The 21290-nt window shown below is 37.3% G+C and overlaps 1 protein-coding gene across 3 annotated transcripts in view; it reads left to right on the top strand.

Moving 5' to 3' along the window:
* Positions 1–21290, top strand: part of LOC101897125 (klarsicht protein) — a 382506-nt gene that overhangs the window by 25418 nt on the left and 335798 nt on the right. For all 3 annotated transcript variants that reach the window (XM_059131584.1, XM_059131582.1, XM_059131583.1), the window contains exon 2: positions 1003–1878. In XM_059131584.1, the coding sequence (XP_058987567.1) occupies positions 1066–1878 (813 nt within the window). In that variant the 5' untranslated portion in view covers positions 1003–1065. The remainder of the gene's footprint in view (positions 1–1002; positions 1879–21290) is intronic.

Below are 21290 nucleotides of genomic sequence, written 5' to 3' on the forward strand. Positions count from 1 at the left end.
CGAAAAAAGGTCATATATCACACATACAACGAATCTCGGGTACTCTATATAGTCTAAACTTAGAATTTATATCAAACATAATTTAGGAGTGATGGAAAATATCGATTCACTGCTTCTCGTACACACCACCCCGCCCCAAGATAGCATAGACCTCGCATGAATAAAAAAAAAATAGCTAATTATAAAAAAATGACCACTTCGTAATAACAACTAAACGAAAACATTAAATAGTTTTACATTTTAAAATGAAGCCTTAAATTATTCCAGCAATCTTTGTGCTAAATTATTACCTAGTTCAAATATTCCATAAGATGCTACGTGCCAAACTTCCAGTACCCTAAGCCATCTTTCTATTTTATTTGGGCGGAATTACCCATTCATTTCCAATTATAGTTTGGTGCCAATGAACAGCAACTAAAATATAGTACTATTTGACCCACTGTGCGACCATCTAACTGATATAGTTTTGTTAACACTTCATTTCTTATCGATTAATTAAATTGTAAGTTCTACTACAACAACAACATCACCTTACATTAGTATTAGTATCAGAGTGAAAACAAAATCTCTAAAAAATCGTGCTTTTGCTGGTAACTGAGTTACCAAAGAAAAGATAAGATAAGCCAGAGTGTTCATGAAGACATCAACTCAAAAGTGAAATTGAAATGTTGTTTATTTTCCACTTTTTTCGTTCTATTCCCCCTTCTTGATGGCCAGCTCTGTTCTGTTTATGGCACGGAACAATGAATGCATTTAATATGATTTTTGTTGCCACCTCAAACATGTTGTAAGGTGTTCGTTTGTTTTATTGTCGAGCCATTTTTAACTGTCGTTTCCTTTTTTTACTTTTTTTTCTAATTAAAATTCAACATTTATTCTAAACGTGTCACTCGCCAATTGCAGGCTTCTTCCGAATATATTAATTCATTTCCGCTGTAAATAACAAACGATAATACGAAATTTAATTTAATAATTGATTTTCCCTTCAATTTTCCATTTCAGTAACGAAGCACAAACACAAGGCAGATATGTCAAAACTCTAAACCTTATAAAGCAGCAATAGAAATGGATGGCCAGATGGATGATATTCCTGCCAATGAAAACAACGAACAGTCAAATGTTCATTTGACTTCTAGTGAAAATATGGAGAATTGCAATTTAACAACTCCAACACCAACAAAAACAATACCCTCCAGCACCTCAGCACCGAGCCTTATTGCAGTGGCTGCAATGGCTTCAAATGATACGAGCAACCAAGAGACTGATCTACTAGCGGCCATGATGTCCGAAGAGACCAACGAAGGTATGCAAGAGAATTCTGCCACAGCTGCAGTAGCAATTGCCTTGTCTTCGGCATCGACTTATTTTAATGCAACTACAACTACAACAACAACAGCACCGTTACCAATTGCTGCATCTAACTCAGCTAATGATGCTGACGATGACGACAATAAAGATGAACAAGATACCGCAAGCAACTTGGCCACTGCCGCAGATCCTTCTGCCGGCATTGCATCTTCTTTGGTATCCTCTGTCACATCAGCAACTTCATCCTCCTCGGCATCGGCCTCGGCGTCCGCCTCCCATACATCTAATCAATTTGTAACTCCTCAAAAACCAAATGAAAATAAATCAATTCTATTGGCTGCGGCCTCGGCATCCCTGCCACAGCACCAGAAGAAAAAGAAACGCAATAAATCTTCGAAATGTCTTGACGGCGGTCACAACATGCATGGCCGCGGTCATGATTCATCGTCATCGTTATCTAATATAAAAACTTCGCTATCGATGACTTCATTGCCACCAGATGAGCAACAGGAGAATCGTGATGGCATTAACGCTAAATTGAAGGTGGAAAGGCCTTACAATAGTTTGAAGGTAAGTCGAATGGGGGAGTTACTTTTAGTTTTGTATTGTTCGGGGGAAACCTTGAAGTTACAGGGGAGGTGGTTGTATTTTTTCCATGAGCGAATTAATGAAAGTAAGTTGGAAATGAGTCTAAGGAAATGTGTGTGGTGATACGGGGAAGAGGGCTTGGGAAAATATTTGTTGCTCACAACATTGGTTCGACTGCAATCTCTTAACCTCTGTAGAGGAACTATTTTTGCATTCGATGTGAATTATGGAACTTTGAATCAAACATATTTAATCTTTTAATTTCATTGAAATATTTCAAAATATTTCGAATAACAATAATTTCCTTAAAGTGTCCTATTTCTTTTTCCAAATTTTCACATTCCAATATTTTTGTCTCTCTCTGATCTCTCTCTTTAATCTCTCTCTTTCTTTCTGATATCTTCTGTACAAAAATTCAATATTTTCGAAAAAAGTCATACGAGTCGAGAATCCAATACATACTCCAAATATGGTACATGGAGATATTTCTATCAGACTTAATTCGGGAGTGAAGATAGAAAATATTGGTCCTCTGGTACGAATCTCTCACTCTCATTATTCATATCTCGTTAGATCGAAAGATCATTATTTTTTTGGCATGTACGATAAAAATACTACTAGTACAATAAAATCACATACAGGGTGATATAAAAAAACTGCAATAAAATCAAACGCCATAACTTTTACATTTTTTTAAAATTTTATTGAATGAAAGCACAAAATGTCGGAAATAGCATCAAACGTTGTTATTATAAAAACAAGAATAAAAGGGATAAAGCCTGACCATTTTGCAACAACAACATTTTAGAATAAGTTTAAATTTGTTCGAATTGGTCACCTTTGGCACGAATTATGGCCTTCAAACGGCCAATGAAACCGTCACACGCTGCCCGAACGTTGCTCTGCGGTATTTGGGCCCATTCCCGGCAAAGCGCTTGCTTGAGGTGATCGACACTTTGCCATTTTTTAATGCCAACCTTGCTTTCCAAAATACTCCAGCACAATAGTCCAACGGATTGGCATCCGGAGATTTTGGTGGCCATTGTGTGCTGGAAATGAAGCGAGGAACCTCATTTTGTAAACACTCGTGGGTGGCGCGTGCTGAGTGCGATGGTGCTGAGTCCTGTTGGAATGTCCAAGGTCTGGGGCCAAAATGTTTGCGTGCCCAAGGCTTTAATAGACCCTCCAGAATATTTTCGCGATAATATTCGAAATTTATTTTGATGCCATGGCCGATTAATACGAGCGGAGAGCGACCATCCGTTGTTATAACGGCCCATACCATCGCCATGGCCGGCGCTTCAGTTCTGGTGGCCAACCGAAGGTGCACATTTTCAGCTGACCTCTTTGGCAAGTAAACACGATAATTTTGTTTGTTTACAAACTGCTGGACAACGAATCTTTTCTCATCGGAGAAAGCCAAATTCGACAGTTCACCACTTTCGGCCAAGCGAAGCAACTCTTTAGCTCTTTTGAGTCTATTTTCTTTCTGTTGCGGTGTAAGTTCTTGCACTTCTTGGAATTTCAATGGCTTTACCCCGAGCTCATTTTTCAATATTTTCCGAATGGAATATTGCGATATGTTCAGCTTACGAACCATTTTTCGACGCGGGTTTCAATCAAGTCGCTTCTTTACTTTTCGAACCATTTCTTCTGGTGTTGCTGTCTTCTTCCGTCCACTTCCTTGACGTTGGGCTACGCTACCAGTATCACGGTAACGAGCGATGGTACGAGACACAAAAGATATAAAGAAATCAAACTTTCGCGCTTGAATTCCATCACGAATAACTTTTTTTCTGGAAAATTCTCAACAAAACGCTTTTTTTACGCTTGTAAACAATAAAATGAGCTGTCACTGGAATAATTTTAATAGCTGTCGGACAAGTGGCTTAGAAATGACAGCAGTCTGAAGTTTGTTGCAGTTTTTCATCTCATCTAAGACGATTTAGCACTTTCCGTCCGTCCGTCTGCTGTAATGTAGATCAGTCTTTTGTGTGCAGGCAGGTCAAGTTCGAAGATGGGCTATATCGGTCCACTACATCGTATGGCCCCCATATAACGGTTCCCCCGATTTTCGGTATTTAATGATTTTTCAATGGAATTGTCTAAAATTCTGCACTCCTTTCCTTCTGAGTACTTTAACACCTGTAAGAGAACTGTCAATATATGTTGGTCCACGATATCGTATATCCCCCATGTAACGGTACCTCCCGATATTCGGTATTTTTAAGATTGTAGCCATATTTCCCTATAGAATTGTCTGAAAACCCACACAAGGAGTACCTTCTGAGTACTTTACCCCATGGAAGAAGATTGTCTATATAGATCCATGATATCGTATAGCCTCCATATAACGGTACCCCCCGATATTCGGTATTTTGATGATTTTAACGACAGTTTTGAGTGGAATTGTTTCGAATTTCGTATTTAAAGTTTGAAGATCGTAAGAAGTACTACAACCTATGCCAGAAAATTGTCTATGCAGGTCCACGTCTTCGTATAGCCCACACACAACAGTACCTCCCTTTATCCGGTATTTTAATGATATAAGCAACATTATTCACGGGAATTGTTTCGAAATTCGTATTTGAAGTTCGGAATCGATACTACAGCCTATGACAGAAAATTACTCATGCAGGTCAACGTCTTGGTATAGTCCTCATACAAAGGTCATTTTTCACTAGAATTGTTTCAAAATTTGTATTTGAAGTTCAGAATCGATATTACAGCCTATGACAGAAAATTACTTATGCAGGTCCACCACGTCTTCGTATATCCCCCATATAACGATTTTCATTTAAGTGGCATTTTCTTCAAAATAATTATTTAAGATCCTTAAAAATGGTGGAGGGTATTAAAAGTTCGGCACGGCAGAACTTAGCGGCTTTTTTACTGGTTTTATTTAATTTCGCCAATATTTGTATTTTGAGTACTTATTGTGTAGATTGTATTGTAAAGATGTTTTGTAGAATATTTTGACTTTTAATAAAAGGACCCTTTGTTGAGGATTAAAAGTTCCTACCAAAATATTCCTCGTATTTGTATTTGCTATATTACCGAAGACAATTTATGCTTAAAATGCACGGATTCCGAGAAATCTTTATCTGAAAATTTCCAAAAGTATGGAAGAGGAAGGAACCCTCTATTTAGGAGGGAGGGAGAGGAGGGAACCCTCTATCTAGGTTACTTTGCGATGGTAGCTTTCTTCTTTTTTTAGCTATGCTGCTGAATTTTTCCTCGTAATTATTTTTTGTGTTACACAGTGTAATTATGTGACTGATTTTATCTTTCCGCAGTCGATTGTTTCGAGTTTGAGCCCTGGTCCCCTATACTTCATTGCCAATACTTTTTGAATTACATTCCCCACTCTATAGTCATATAAATGTGATATAAAGCAACATTGCTTACACATACCATCATCTTTAACTATTACCAAAATTATATCGCGTTACACATTTGGTCGAATTTTTTAGCATTTAATGACTTTGCTTCAAGTTCTGAATTGTCTACACCTGTTTAGTCTAACCTCGTTGCTATCATCCCATGAAAAATTAATAAAAATAATGCATAATAGCTAACAATGCTGGTGATAGGCTATTGTTGGTCCCTGGTGCTAGTTGCCGGGGTTTTTCATAGTTTTCCACCTTTGTTTTTTTTTTTTTTTCAAAAAAGGCGCTGCTTGTCTTTGCTTGCGTTGATTATGGTCGGTGGACGTTAAAGTTTTAAAGACAAACAACAACAACAACGCCTCTGAGTGCGGTTAAATGAATGCTGCGTATTAATGATTTATTAATTCGTAACTATGTTGCATTTAGCAGAGGGGAGGAGAGCTTTGGAGGGTGGCCATTTATTTTAAAGTTGTTCGATAGTAAATTCATTCCCATAGCCATAGTCTCTGTACTAAACTCAATCAACGAAATATGTAACTACAAGGGGGAGTGAAAATACTGGTGTGTCTGTGTGTGTGTGCGAAAAATATAGTCTCTAACAGTTCATAAAGTAACTACGAAAAAGGGGAAACGTCCTCCCCGAAGTTAGGTAATGCAGGCCGAAACGATCGAAGAAAAACTACAGAATATATGATGTTGATTATGAGCACAGAAATAAATGAATGAATTACTAAGCCAGAAACTTGAATGAGGTTTGTAAATAACAACAAATTAAAAAGTCGGGTTTGCCGACAGATGTATAACCTCAGCCAATGTTCGATTATTAAAATATGACTCTAGCGTATGGATGAATTGAAGTAGGTTAATAAAATTTTACTCAGATAAATGTTTGGTCTGCAGGACTTTTTGTATTGAAAATGAGCTATAGAGGTCCTGGTTTTGGTATAGCACCCATTTAATAGTACCGCGAAATAGTAGCGACATTATTCACCGGAATTGTTTCATATTTCGTATTTGCAGTTCGTAATGGGTACTTCAGCCTTTGACATAAAATTGCCCATGCAGGTCCAAATCTTATAGCCCCATATATCGGCACCTCCCTATATTCGGTATTTTCATGTTTTTGCGACATTATTCACCGGATTTTTTCAAGTTTCCTATGACAAAACATGCCTATGCAGGTCCACGTTTTCGTATAGACCCCATTTTTAACAGTATTCTTTAATATGCAAATTCCCTCCAAATGGTGGAGGGTATTCAAGATTAGCCCCGGCTGCTTTTTGAGTTGTCATACTTCATTTTATATAGATAAAATATACATCCACTTTTATGCGGAATCATAAATTCCATATTAATCTCGGGTTTGTGGTTGAGAGAAATATTTAGATATAGCAAGTTGTAAAGAATCGCTGACTTGGTTCGCAAGTTATGACAGATACAAGTATTTAAAATTTGGACCCTTTGTGGGTGAGGTACCAGAAGGGTTCGCAGATATATACCACCTTCACAACAGATCTTGTGTTAGCAAAAATGTTTGTGTGTGTGAAATTTGAAGAGAGATGGGTGCTTATAACTCTTTCTTGAGCATTTCGTTTTTCAAAATCCTGAACCCTATGTGGGGGAGGTACCAGAAGAAGTGGTCCGTTCTATATCATCTTTATAACAGATCTTGTGTTGATGGAAATATTAAGATGTACCGAGTTTGAATGAAATCGGATGTTAATTTTCTGCTTAATGAGCTTCATGGATATTTAAAGTTTTCAAAACTTTGACCTTTTGTGGGGGAGGTACTAGAAGAAAAAGTCCGATCTCTACCATATTTATAATAGATCTTGTGTTGATGGAAATATTGAGATGTGCCAAGTCTGAATGAAATCGGATGTTAATTTCGCGTTTTATGAGCTTCATGGATATTCAAAGTTTTGAACCTTTGTGGGGAGATACCAGAGGAAGTGAACCCATATATCCCATCTTCACAACAGATCCTGTGTTAATAGAAATAACGTGTGAAATATGAAGATAAGCGGATGCTTATTCCGAGTTTCATAATCGTTTTAGTTATTTAAAACTTTAACCCTTTGTGGGGGATGTACCAAAGGTAACAGATCTTGTGTTGATGGAAATATTGAGATGTGCCAGGTCTGAATGAAATCGAATATTCAAGGGGTTTCAACAAAATATGATATCTTTTGAAATGTTGTTTGTGGCCCTGAAAAGGGCCTTTTAAGGTAGTATTTCGACGCAGAATGAAAAATATCAAGACATTTACTTGGAGCTGGTGTATTTAGTAACAGCCTTGGTACCTTCACTGACGGTGTGCTTAGCCAATTCACCGGGCAACAATAGACGGAGCGCTTATCGTTGACGAAACTGTTCATGATGCTCATGGCCTTGGAGGAGATGTCGGTGTCGGGATCGACTTGCTTCAACACTTTGGACCTTTGTGAGAAGGTACCAGAAGGAGTGAACCAATATATATCCCATCTTCTCAGCAGATCTTGTGTTAATAGAAATAATGGAACGTGTGAAATATGAAGATAAGCGGATGCTTATTTCGGGTTTTATGACCGTTTTAGTTATTTAAAATTTTGACCCTTTGGGAGGTACCAAAAGGTAACAGATCTTGTGTTGATGAAAATATCGAGATGTGCCAAGTCTGAATGGAATCGGATGGTAACTTCGAGTTTTATGAGCTTCATGGATATTCAAAATTTTGACTCTTTGTGGGGGAGGTACCAGAAGACGTGGACCGATATATTCCATCTTCACACCTGACCTTGGGTTAATAAAAATATTGCGATGTGTGTAATTTGAAGACAATCGGATTCTTACATCACATTATATAAGAGTTATAATTATTCAAAATTTTGTCCCTTTGTGGGGGAGGTATTTGATGGAGTGGACCGATACTGCCCATTTTCGCACCTGATCTAGTAATGATGCAAATATTAGGTTTCGCAAAGTTGAAGTATTAAAATATTTTTTTTGGTTGAACATTTGTGGGGGATTTTTTAGAAGGTGTGGACCGATATTGCCAATCTCCGAACTCGATCTAAGTTTGATAATAACATTACGATGTACCAAGTTTGGACCAAATCGAATACTCCCTTCGAGAGTTATCGTGCGCAGCAGCCAGACGGACGGGTGGGCATCGCTAGATCGATTCCAAATGTCCTGAAACGGATTTGGTCCAAAGAGACCTAGGGACTAAACCCATTTTTTCGATGAGCCAAGTTTTGACCGTATCAATTGATATATACCCTCTCTAGCCATATGGCTGAGGGTATAAAAATGGATGAAGTAAAATTCAACAGATTGCAACTTGACTTGGAATGATTACCCGTTTATTCTGCAATGAAAAACAACAAAACCCGGGTTTGTTTGGAGCAACGTGAAATGTTGCAGCAAAGGCAGCAAAGATTTGCCGTTCATTCCCTGCCAAAAAAAAAAATAAATAAATAAATTCTGGTTAGTCTTCCAAAGTTCCACCACTTTACATTTAATAACATACTACAACCCGTAACCGACTACCCTACCGATTTTACATCACTAACAGACATTGCCGGTTACAAACTATATTTAATGTTACAGCTCGATTAATTTATGGATGTTTTGTGGCAAAGACAACTTCAAAGCAACAGCTCATAAGCAAAGCAGACAGGAGTAAAAAAGCAACGAAACATTAAGCCGGACTCAGTTGCCCTCCATTCCCCTCTGGCTTGCAGTCGCCGCAATTCTGAAGACTAGCGCCAACCAGAGAACAACAACAAGTGGCTTATTTTGATACTTATGCGCCACTTGCTACTTATGAGTACAATTGTGCTTTGCCACTTGAACAAAAAATTCATTGATTCATCGACACTCGGGTATGTTTTGTCGTGTCGTTCTGCGCACTCAGTTAAATTTTTTGTCTTACTCTCTTGCTCTCAGCACATCAAGTGTTGTTACTTGTTGTTACTCAGTCGCCTGCCTTATGCTTTTGGAGAGCGAAAGCACAACGATCAGAACGGAGAAGTAACAACTTGTTTTGCTAACAAGTGGCTTATGCACTTGAGTGTGTTTTACACATGTTTTTGAGTTTCACAGCAAAATGTTCCGATTTGAGCACAATAATTTTACCGTTATTTTGAGTTTTTTAGTTTTGAATAATAAATGTGATTTACTGTTCATCCTCAAAAGAGTTTAAGCAGTAGTAGAGATTAGATGCAGAAAATGGACAATTTGGAAGTGAAAGCAAAAATCAACCAAGGATTATATAAAATTACTCCGCGACATAAAGGAACAAGTTTTATTTGGAACGTTTTAGCGGATATACAGAAAGAAGACGATACATTGGTGGAAGGGTGGGTGTTTTGCCGAAAATGCGAAAAAGTTTTAAAATACACAACTAGGCAGACATCAAACTTATGTCGTCATAAATGCTGTGCCTCTCTAAAGCAATCCCGAGAATTAAAAACTGTTTCAGCTGATTGCAAAAAGGAAGCAATTGAAAAATGTGCACAATGGGTGGTACGAGATTGTCGGCCTTTTTCGGCCGTCTCTGGATCCGGCTTTATCGATATGATAAAATTTTTTATTAAAGTTGGAGCCGAATATGGTGAACATGTCAACGTTGAGGAATTGTTACCAAGTCCAATAACGCTATCGAGAAAGGTAACTTCGGATGCAAAAGAAAAAAAAGCTCTGATTAGTCGAGAAATTAAGTCTGCTGTAGAGAAAGATGGTGCATCAGCAACGATAGATTTGTGGACCGATAATTATATAAAACGGAATTTTTTGGGAGTAACGTTACACTACCATGAAAACAATGAACTGCGAGATCTAATTTTAGGTTTAAAGTCCTTAGATTTTGAAAGATCCACAGCAGAAAATATTTATAAGAAGCTTAAAGCCATTTTTTTACAATTCAACGTCGAAGACTTGAGTAGTATAAAATTTGTGACAGATAGAGGAGCCAATGTCGTAAAATCATTGGCAAATAATATCAGAATTAACTGCAGCAGCCATTTGCTTTCAAACGTGTTGGAAAATTCATTTGAGGAGACACCTGAACTCAATGTGCCTATTCTTGCTTGCAAAAATATTGTAAAATATTTCAAGAAAGCCAATCTGCAGCACAGACTTCGAAGTTCTTTAAAAAGTGAGTGCCCTACACGGTGGAATTCCACATACACGATGCTTCGATCTATTCTCGACAACTGGGAAAGCGTGATTCAAATATTAAGTGAGGCGGGAGAGACACAGAGAATTGTTCATATAAATAAGTCGATAATTCAAACAATGGTCAACATCCTCGATGGGTTCGAAAGAATTTTTAAAGAATTACAAACATGCAGTTCACCATCTCTGTGTTTTGTTGTGCCTTCCATTTTAAAAGTAAAAGAAATATGTTCACCTGACGTTGGCGACGTTGCAGATATAGCAAAATTGAAAGTGAACATTATAAAAAATGTAAGAATAATATGGGAAGAAAATTTAAGCATATGGCACTACACAGCATTTTTTTTCTATCCGCCCGCCTTGCATATGCAACAAGAGAAAGTGGCACAAATTAAAGAATTTTGCTTATCCAAAATGGAAGATTTGGAATTAATAAACCGCATGAGTTCCTTTAACGAATTATCCGCAACTCAGCTTAACCAGTCGGACTCCAATAGCCACAACAGTATAGATTTAACATCCCATTCAAAAGACATTTCAACGACAAGTTTCTTTTTCCCGCAATTAACTCAGAACAATAGTCGTGAGCCACCAGTGTGTCCAAGCGATGAATTTGAATTTTATCGTAAAGAAATAGTTATTTTAAGCGAAGATTTTAAAGTTATGGAATGGTGGAATCTTAATTCAAAAAAGTATCCTAAACTATCTAAACTGGCTTTGTCGTTATTATCAATACCTGCAAGTAGCGCTGCATCGGAAAGGACATTTTCCCTAGCTGGAAATATAATAACTGAAAAGAGAAACAGGATTGGGCAACAAACTGTCGACAGCTTGTTATTTTTAAATTCCTTTTACAAAAATTTTTGTAAATTAGATATATAATTACATTTTTAAATAAAAAGAATATTTTTTATAAGTTTGTTTGTTAAAATAAAAAAAAAAATAAATAAATTTTGGACTGGAAAAAATTTAAGTTTAAAAGAAGCATTTTTCTTTTTTTTTTTAATATACTTATGCTCTTTTCCTAGTCTTGTACAGAATCATATGCAATACTACAAACAATAGCACACACACACAACCCTCATGTTCAATGAGTATACAACACAACAAGAAGTGAGTATAATTTGCCAATTGACAAATCGCACACGTCCACTTGTGAGTTTGTACACTTTTTACTCTCTCATACTCTAGCGGTGATCTTAACATCAAACAACTGTTGTTGTTAAGTTGTGAAAAAATACTCGTGTATAAAAAAATACTTGCACTCAAAAGGCTTGACACCCAAAACACTTGTGCTTATCTATGTGGCTTACGTTTGCCTGTGGCTTGTTGAAGTTCTCTGGCGCCAACATTGTTTTGCATCTCCTACTTCGATCGAGCAGCTTCTCATTCAATGCCTCCGTCCGCCCGTCTCCCCCGACCGCATTAATTTTCCAATGATAATTCCTGTTTTTTCACTTTGTTTCAATCTCAATGATTTTTGTGATACGTTTTCAGGTTTTCGATTCATACAGAAATGCATGCTTCGACGAACAACAAAATCCCAGTACGGCATGTGTGGGAAATTGGAAAAACAAACGTTTTATAAAAAACACTCACACACACAGCCACACAGAAAAATGAAGTAAAAATTGCTTGACTTTTTAATGTTTTTGGGTGACAATTGATTGCATTGCATAATCGTTATGCTGCAGCCGTCGCTGGCTGTTGTCGTCATCAGCAGTCGGTCGGTCCCATTAGGATTCATTAGAGAGTGAATTTGTTGGAGGCAAAAAGGCATTGTCGTCGCCTGCACACACACACGTGCATACGTACGACACTGCGATCGGTTATTATTACATGCCTACAACCCATTTGTTGCAATTGTCAGTGTGACAGTTCGATTGTTTATTAAGTGTTAATTTCAGTCAATTACTGTATCTACACTCTCAGTTAAGATGATGGTGAAGTGATATGGCGACCATGACGTTCGGTTTTTGTTTTTTTTTGTTATTTCTGATTTCCGAGATTGAAAATGAAAACATTAAGCGATATTTCGTTGTGGTATAACTCACATGCACGGCTGCGTGGGAAGGTATCAAAATTTTTGGTAGCAAAAGTGCTTGCGATTTCACTTTAAAAGTAGTGGCCAAATTCTTCTGTTTCTGGTTTCTGATTCATGATAAGATGAAATCTATTTATTTATCACTACAATTTTCAAAACTCGGAATTATGTATTAACATATGAAATATTCAGGAGATTTACTTCTCATCGTCCGTTTACGGCATAAGCTTAACTTAAGTTAATCATACCAACCTATAGTCGAATAGAATGCGTATTACGGGCTTAGAACGGTTGTACTTTTAAATTCGGATGAAAATAATGTATGTGGGTGCTATCTTAATCTGAATCGATTTCCACTAAATTTAATGGAAAATTTTTCCTCTGTATGCGACCACTCGTATCGTACCATTGCTTTAGAGCCAATTTATGGGTTTGATTAAATATAAAATCGAATGAGGCCATATAAAAGTCGACCAAGGCGATCGGCCGAGAATATCGCAGCCGTACGAGCCAGTGTTGAGAGGTCCCCAAGAACATCCCAAAAACGCCGTTCTCAGCAGTTGGGCATGGCTCGGTCCACTTTACAACGGATTATTCGCATTGATTTGCATTTGTTCCCGTACAAAATTCAATTGACGCAAAGAATGTTGCCTGCGGACAAGACTCGTCGATTGGAATGGGCCCAAAGGGCCCAAAGGTCCGTCGAATATGGGCAACCCTGTATGTAGCACGGTTGTCGTATCAAAGTTATTTCTAAGCTGTATCTGATATGTTTCTGATTTGTAGAGCTTAAATGTCCAAAAGAATGAAACTTATATATGGGAGATATCAAACCGATTTTCATCAAATGTTCATAAATTTTAGTCATATCTTTAAAATCCACCTTTTTTAGGTACATTAAACTTGCAAATCGGACGTACTTAAGGCAAACATGATAACTGCGATTTTTTTACAAAAAACACATGGGCAAAAGGGCGGATGGAAACCATTTCTTCAAATGCAAAGAAATATTAATTTCCGTATCAGCAGATTTAGGTTAGGTGTGAAAGTGGTCAATAGTCAAGATCAAAACTTTAAATAACTCAAACTCTAATTAAATTCGAGTTGCCGATTTTCCTCAAACGTCGTATAGCTACTGGCTCAATCCACAAACGGTCCAAAATTTTGAAAAATAATTATATATACGATAGGATATGTAAGTAAGCATATTCTGTAACTTTTTATTTGTACCGAAAGCGTACGAAAAGTTCTGAAATGGTACCAAAGCCTTAATTTGAATCAAGGTTGGAGGACAAGCTTGATATATGAAGCTGGGTTTTGGAAATGTATACTAGAAGTGCACGAAAGTTACTAAGTAGTACAATATTTGGTACAATTTCGTGTTGGGTGAACAGATAGTGCATGAAATCTTAAATTTGGTATTGGGATCGCTGTTCATGTGTAGCCTGGACGGAAATGTGTACTATAATTGTACAAAAAGTAATAAATTTGGTAAAGGGGAAAATTAAAGATATGAAAACTTGACATTTGAATTGACAATTGAGATATGGAGGTGGTTTTGGAAATGCGTGCTATAATTGTACGAAAAGTACTAAATGGTACTTGTATACTGGGTAAAGAAATAGAGCTTAAAATTTGATATGGATGCCACTGTTAGTACCTGTGGTTGGGAGAAAGTGTTGGTTTTGGAAATGCGTACAATAATTTTACTATATGGTACGAAATTTGGAAATTGGGGGGGGGGGGGGGGGGGTAAATAGCAGTGCTGAAATTTGATATTGTAGTCAATGTTGGTATCTGAGGTGGAAATATGGAAATTGTTTTGAAGATACACACTATGATTATTCGAAAAGAGCTTAGTGTGGAAGGGATGGAGCTGGAAGCACGAAATTCGATATGGAGTCCCTGTTGGTATCTGCAATTGAGATATGAACTTGATTTGGAAAATATTTGCTACAAGTGCACGCAAATTACTTAATAGCACTACATTTGGTATTGAGTAAAGGAATAAAGTTGAATATAAATGTCGCTGTTGCTGTCTGTTTTTAAGATATGGAGGTAGATCATGTTTGGATATGAGTACTGGAGGTTACTAAATTTGGTTTCGGGTGAAGGAATAGAGCTAAAAATTCTGCAATTTTACATTGAGGTCACTATTGGTTTCTAGGTTTTACATATGGAGACATTGAAATGGTTTTGTCCAGAAAAATTGAATGTGGAACCATGGTGCAAGGGTTTAACTCAATGCTTCCTTGGAAAACTTCAAACGAAAGATTTTAAAGAACAGGGTAAACATTTTGATATTATTCTTTCCGAAAAAGGCCAATTTTTTTATTGTTTGTTCCTTTTCCTTTACTTCAATGATTTAGATTCAAAAAATTCGGAAAATCACAGAGTCGTAAATTTTCTTACAATTTAAATTAAATTTCTTAAATTTCCCTCCCGAAATTTCAGAACCTCTTTACCTTACCTCTCGGTTTATGTCTTTGCTAAATACATTTTAAGATTTATTTTTACGGACATTCTGAAAAAATGTATACCAGAAATTTTATAGAAATAGAAATTTCGTTGATACCAAAACAAGGTCTTCTATCCAAAGGATACTTATAGAAATTATTCTGTCCACAAGAGGCCTACAGAAGATCATTTCACAAGAGATCTACAGAAGGTATTCTATCCAGTGGAGACTAACTGAAGCCCGTCTGTTCATTACGAACTTTAAATACAAACTTTGAAACAAATTCGGTAAAAAATGTCGCTAAAATCATCAATATGGCGAGGTACCGTTATATGGGGCCTATACGAAGACGTGGACCTACATGACCCATTTACGAACTTAACCTGCCTAATGGCAAAATACACATGTGAATAAAATTTTAGCCTTCTATCTATCGAGGAGTTAAAAAAAGGATGACAATGTTAATCCATAGTATGCTGGAGGGTATAATAAAAACAATGCTTGAGATGTCGCTATTTAAAAGATGTCCAAATGCGATTCTCCATGCCATTTCTAATATAATTATACTATTTTTGGCTCCAAATCATGCCATATTTCGTAATAAAACTCATAGTTATAATAATAAAATTTCTTCTCCCACTCGACCATGCCGGAGCCTCAGACAATTGGGAGACGCAGTCATTTTTTATATTTACAACTATTATATTCGGATTAAATGTTCCCATTAGTATTTGCTAACAGAAACTATAAAATTTGATTATATTCCATAAAACCAGAAGACAAACAAGCAATTGCCAAGTTGACAATTTTGCAAGAAGAACAAGAATTATATCGTGTCCCGGCATCATTTGCACCACAGTCACTCTCATCGCGCTGTAGGGGAGCATTGCTAATGGTGCTCATCATAAATCGTAATTGGTGTTGTAATAGAAAAATAGGCACATCGATAGCTTTTTTCCGGGCCACATACCAAACTGACACCAAGCCAAGCTAGAAGCTAACACCAACAATAACACTTGTGTCGCCTTTTGTTGGAGAACCAGTTACCTTTTATTGAGTCAAGAGAGAGAGAGAGAGAAAAAAAGTAGAAAAAACTAAACCAGTCCACATGGCATGTAAACGGCCAGCTAGATATGTTTCAGCTGCATTTTTTTGCAACAATATCAGCAGCAACAACAACAACATTGGCATTAAATGTTGATTCTTGAAGGATTCTTGATTCCATATGGCCAATGGCCACAGTAACATTGTCGTCCACCACAGTTTCAATCGCACACACGCAGGAAAATAACAACAACTCCAAACAGGAATCATTCATTCATAGGCAGGCGTCCAATACCGGTGACCAGCTAAGCTCCAGATTGAAAAGTGTCTTAACTTGGCAACTTTACGCCAGCAGCCAGCAACAGCCAGGCAGCATTACAGAATGTTTTGCAGTCACATCGGCCAGCAATGTCCGACAGAGATAACTTGCAAAACTTGTCAATAAAATCTTGTCCATTTTATTTTACACATGCTTACGGCTGCTGCTGTTGAATTTTATTTCAACCATGTACATCTTATCCGCTCTGCTATTGCAAAGCATTACATCCACACACACGCACAGAGAGATATAATTATCTCAGGTCTGCATCGCATTCGTCACATCTAATGCTGGCGGCAATATATACAGTGGTCTGAATGAAAGCATTGGGAAATTTTGAGAAGGGAATGAGAGAATATATAATGGAGAGAGGGAGAGAGAGACAGAGGCGTTCAGCTGAGGAACATCGATAGGGAGTATTTAAAAGATACAACAGCTGCAGAAGGTGTTGTAGAACACTAACTGAGGCTATTCTATCTTTGGAAGCTCTTTGGTACCTTGTACTCAGGAGACCTACATAAGGTCTTCTGACCAACGGAGACTTACAGAAAATAATTGGTCCACAAGAGACCTACAGAAGATCTTCTGTTCACAAGAGATCTACGGCTGGACTTCAGTCCACAGGAGATTTACTGAAGCCTTTCTGTCCATAAGAGACCTTGGCCCACAAGAGACCTACAGAAGGTCTTGTGTTCTTAGGAGACCTACAGAGGGTCCTCTGTCCACAGGAGACTTACAGAAGGTCCTCTGTCCACAGGAGACCAGCAGAAGTCCTTCTGTCCACAGTAGACCTGCAGAAGGTCTTCTGTCCAAAGGAGACCTACAGAAGCCCTTCTGTCCATAAAAGACCTTGAGAAGGTATTTGACCCACAGGAGACCTACAAATGGTATTCTGTTAACATGAGATCTAGAGAAGATCTTTGGCCCCCAGAAAACTAACTGAAGCCCTTCTGTCCATAGGAGACCTTGATAAGGTCTTTGGCCCACAGGAGACCTACAGACGGGATTGTGTTTTCAAGAGACCTACAGACACTCTGTGTTCTTAGGAGATCTGCAGACGGTCTTTTGTTCACAGGAGACCTGCAGAAGGTCTCTGTCCACAGGAGACCTACAGAAAATCTTCTGTTCACAGAAGATCTACAGCCCTTCTGTCCATAAGAGACCTTGAGAAGGTATTTGGCCCACAAGAGACCTACAGAAGGTCTTCTGTCCACAGGAGACTAACTGAAGCCCTTCTGTACATAGGAGACCTTGAGAAGGTCTTTATCCCACAGGAGACTTACAGAAGATATTCTGTTCACAGGAGACCCTGAGAAGGTCGTTGGTCCACAGGAGACCTACATATGGTCATCTATCCACATAAGACCGTGAGAATGTATTTGGCCCACAGGAGACCTACAGAAAGTATTCTGTTCACAAGTGACCTACAGAGGGTCGTGTGTTCTCAGCAGACCTACAGTAGGACTTCTGTACACAAGAGACCTACAGCAGGTCTTCTGTCCACAGGAGACTAGCTGAAGCCATTCTGTCCATAGTAGAACTTGAGAAGGTATTTGGCCCACAAAAGACTTACAGAAGGTCTTCTGTTCACAGGACACTAACTGAAGTCCTTCTGTCCATATGAGGCCTTGAGAAGGTATTTGGTCCACAGGAGACCTACATAAGGTGTTCCGCCCACAGAATGTCTTTCCTTCACAGGACGCTAACTAAAGTCCATCTATCCATATTAGACCTTGAGAAAGTATTTGGCCCACAAAAGACCTACGGAAGGTCTTCTGTCCACCTGCAGTCGGTCCAGCCCTATCGAAAGTCTTCTATCCACTCAAGACTTACAGATGATCTTCTCCATGTGAAAGAAAAAACTAGAGAAGTTCTTCCATTTATAGCCAAACTGTACCTTACAATCCCATTATTTGGTAAAGAGGTTTTTAGCTGTCTATATACAAATCCATCTATCCCCTATGGATGACACTTGTTTATTGAATCCCAAACCACTGTTCATTTTCAAGCAACTACTCTCCCTCCCCCGGCAGCCTTGCATTTCTTTTCCGGAAAACAAGTGTGACAAGCGCAACGCGCATTTATGATCTTGAACAAGTAAAAATGCATTGAGATCATCGCGCAAAAGTATTGGTGCTGATGGTTGGTGGTGGTGACGCGTTGATAAGAGGCCGGTTGGAGACAATATCAACGCCACCATATAGCCATTGAATCGATGTCGTTGGCTATGACAGCAAGCGACTATGACGTTGACAGCAGCGATCGAGATGATGGTGACGGTGATGGCAGGCAGTAGATAGGCTGTAATGTTTTTAATTTGTAATCGATAATGTTTCGTTGTTGTTGTTGTTGTTGCTATTACTGCTGTTGCTGATGCATCGTGTTTCGTTAAGAGCCATTTAATTCGTTAGATACAAATTTACCGCTATCTTGAAGGAACCTTTTTCATAGAAGAGGAGTTTTTTCTTTATTTGTTGCTGTTGTTGATATGGCGATGTTGATGATTTTTAATCGAGCACGTCTCCTGTGGGTTGTTCACATTTGTTGTTGTAACTAATTTTCCAGCCATTGATGATTGTAATCACGGTTGGTTGGTAGGTTGTTTGGTTTTGCTGGCACAGGTTCATTTTAATATTATATCATAAAACTTGACGTTGTGAGCAGCCAAATTATTTTTTTCGGTCGTTTTTTTTTTCAAAATTGTCAATAAATTGTGTTGGAAGTTTCATGGAAGAAGTTTCAAATACTTTTCAAAAACTTGGTTACTGGGTCATCATTACTCCCAATATACATTGGAGTAATGATGACCTGTTTTGGTGATGAGAGAGGCGGTGTAAGTGAGGACCCATCTTCTTCTCAATTATAATTGGTTTGTGTAAATCTGGACTTTGAGACTAAAAGTTGCAGCTTTTCAGGTGCTTGGTTTGCATGTATGTATTTGCATCTACATCACATAGGTCGGCAAAATAATTTCCTTGAAAATTATCATATTTCCCAGTGAAAATGCTTTGAAAATGCATTTCTGACTGGCTCGGTTCCATAAAAACATTCACATTTGAAATTGTGAAATTAACAACATAGTGTATTGGAATCTTTAAGATTTTATTTTTCAGTCATTCTCTACGATCATTCTAACGTTATTTTGATGTAATTATATTGGCAACATTGTTTTGTATTTAATGACGTTTGGTTTTCGTCTTTGCTTATAGTAAAGACATGCAACTTTATGGACGTTACAAAATACATTTTCATAAAAGAATGGCAGTTTTGACAACCAGGTGGCTCTGGAACCGTACGGATTAATTTTAGAGTATAATTTTATTTTTCGAAGTCTAATTTTATTTTTACTTCACATACGGATTTATATTTTTTCTTTTCGGTGATCAGTAAATGGAGAAAATCATATTTTTTTTGAGATGAATATATGGTGCGACTTTAGCGCCATCTCTCCGTCCGTTTTGACAACGTAAAGTCTTATATTCGTATATTTTGTGTCTCTGCTTTGCATCTTTGCCATTACATGTCTAGACTATCTAAAAAAATCCACTGTACAAACAAAACGTTTTCAATTTTCCACAATCGTTAGAGTTGCCAAAAATACATTTTTCTATAAAAAAATCATGGTTGAAACCACCTGAATAAATTGGTACTCTTGTTATGCCAAATTTTTGTGTATTTATTTTTTTTTTTAAATTAATATCGATAAATATTTTATATATTTTGAATTTCTGTTGAAATTTCAATAAATATTTCTGGGTAATGAATTTGAAAATTTTTGTATGGAACAAAACGTCAACTTATTTTTTTTGCGAATTTCTCTTAAATGAAAAAAAATCTGATTTCAAATCAAAAAAATTTAATATATTATTCAAGTTTCTCCTTTTTGGGAAAGTATAATAGGAACATTTTTACCGTCTGCACCAAAAAGTCTTAAACATCAGAGAGATATTATTAAAATCATTGCACAATGGACCTACATCCAATTTTTCTGTTCGCATCTATTTCAAAGTCTTCATATGTAAAGCCTAGAAATCAACAATGACCTCGATACCAAATTTCAGAATTCCATTTCTATCCCAAAAGCCGTACGTATATAGTACGTATTTCCAAAACGACCTCCTTCTCGCAGCTATAGACACTAAAGGCCTGCACAAGACGAATTATATGAATTATGCTTTTTTCGACACACTGACTTTGTCTACTCAATCATGCGCTATGTATTTGAAAAGCAATGACAACCAACAACATCCCCCATTTTGATTCATGTGTGCCATTGTCTAAGGTTCGATCGTGGCATAGCTTACTCGAATATTTGCATGGTGTTCTCGAAAAATGCAGGGTGTCAACGATGACATCGAACCGTGTCATCGTCAAATTGTGTGTCATTTGTGTACGTGTGCTTAAATTGAGAGAGTGTGTGTGTGTTACTTTCGACGGTGAGGATGTGTTTTTGTGTGTGCTGTAATTTTGAAGTAACAAACACCGCGTAAATATAAAATAGAGTTCAATAACAAAATGTGCATAGACATCAACAAATGAATAGAAAAATTATATATATTATGAACAATTCCAATTTATTGGTGATTATCATAAAATGTTGGTCATAAAAAAGAGGTAAATATTGTTTGCCTATTTTCTATCTACATATAGTGTTCTTTTAAAATTAAAGTTTGTGGGCGGAGATTTGACTCTCATTCAATAACAGAATATGCACAGAATTGAACAATGGAAGTATATAGTGTTGTTACGTGAATTACAGTAGCACTCATTCTCATTTACACCTCAATACCGGAGGCAAACATTTATGAAATTATAATCAAAATAAGAACATTTTTCAGGGGGTTATTGTTTTTTTTTAATAAGGATTAACAATAACCACGAAATGAAAATTTTGTGTAGACCAATTATTCGCCAAGAAATTCTTTATTGCAAAAAAAATATTTTTTCACATATCGGAAAAGCAGGTAGCGATTGCGCTTT

The sequence above is a fragment of the Musca domestica genome, unplaced genomic scaffold, assembly GCF_030504385.1.
Source record: "Musca domestica strain aabys unplaced genomic scaffold, Musca_domestica.polishedcontigs.V.1.1 9, whole genome shotgun sequence".
Lineage (NCBI taxonomy): Eukaryota > Metazoa > Arthropoda > Insecta > Diptera > Muscidae > Musca > Musca domestica.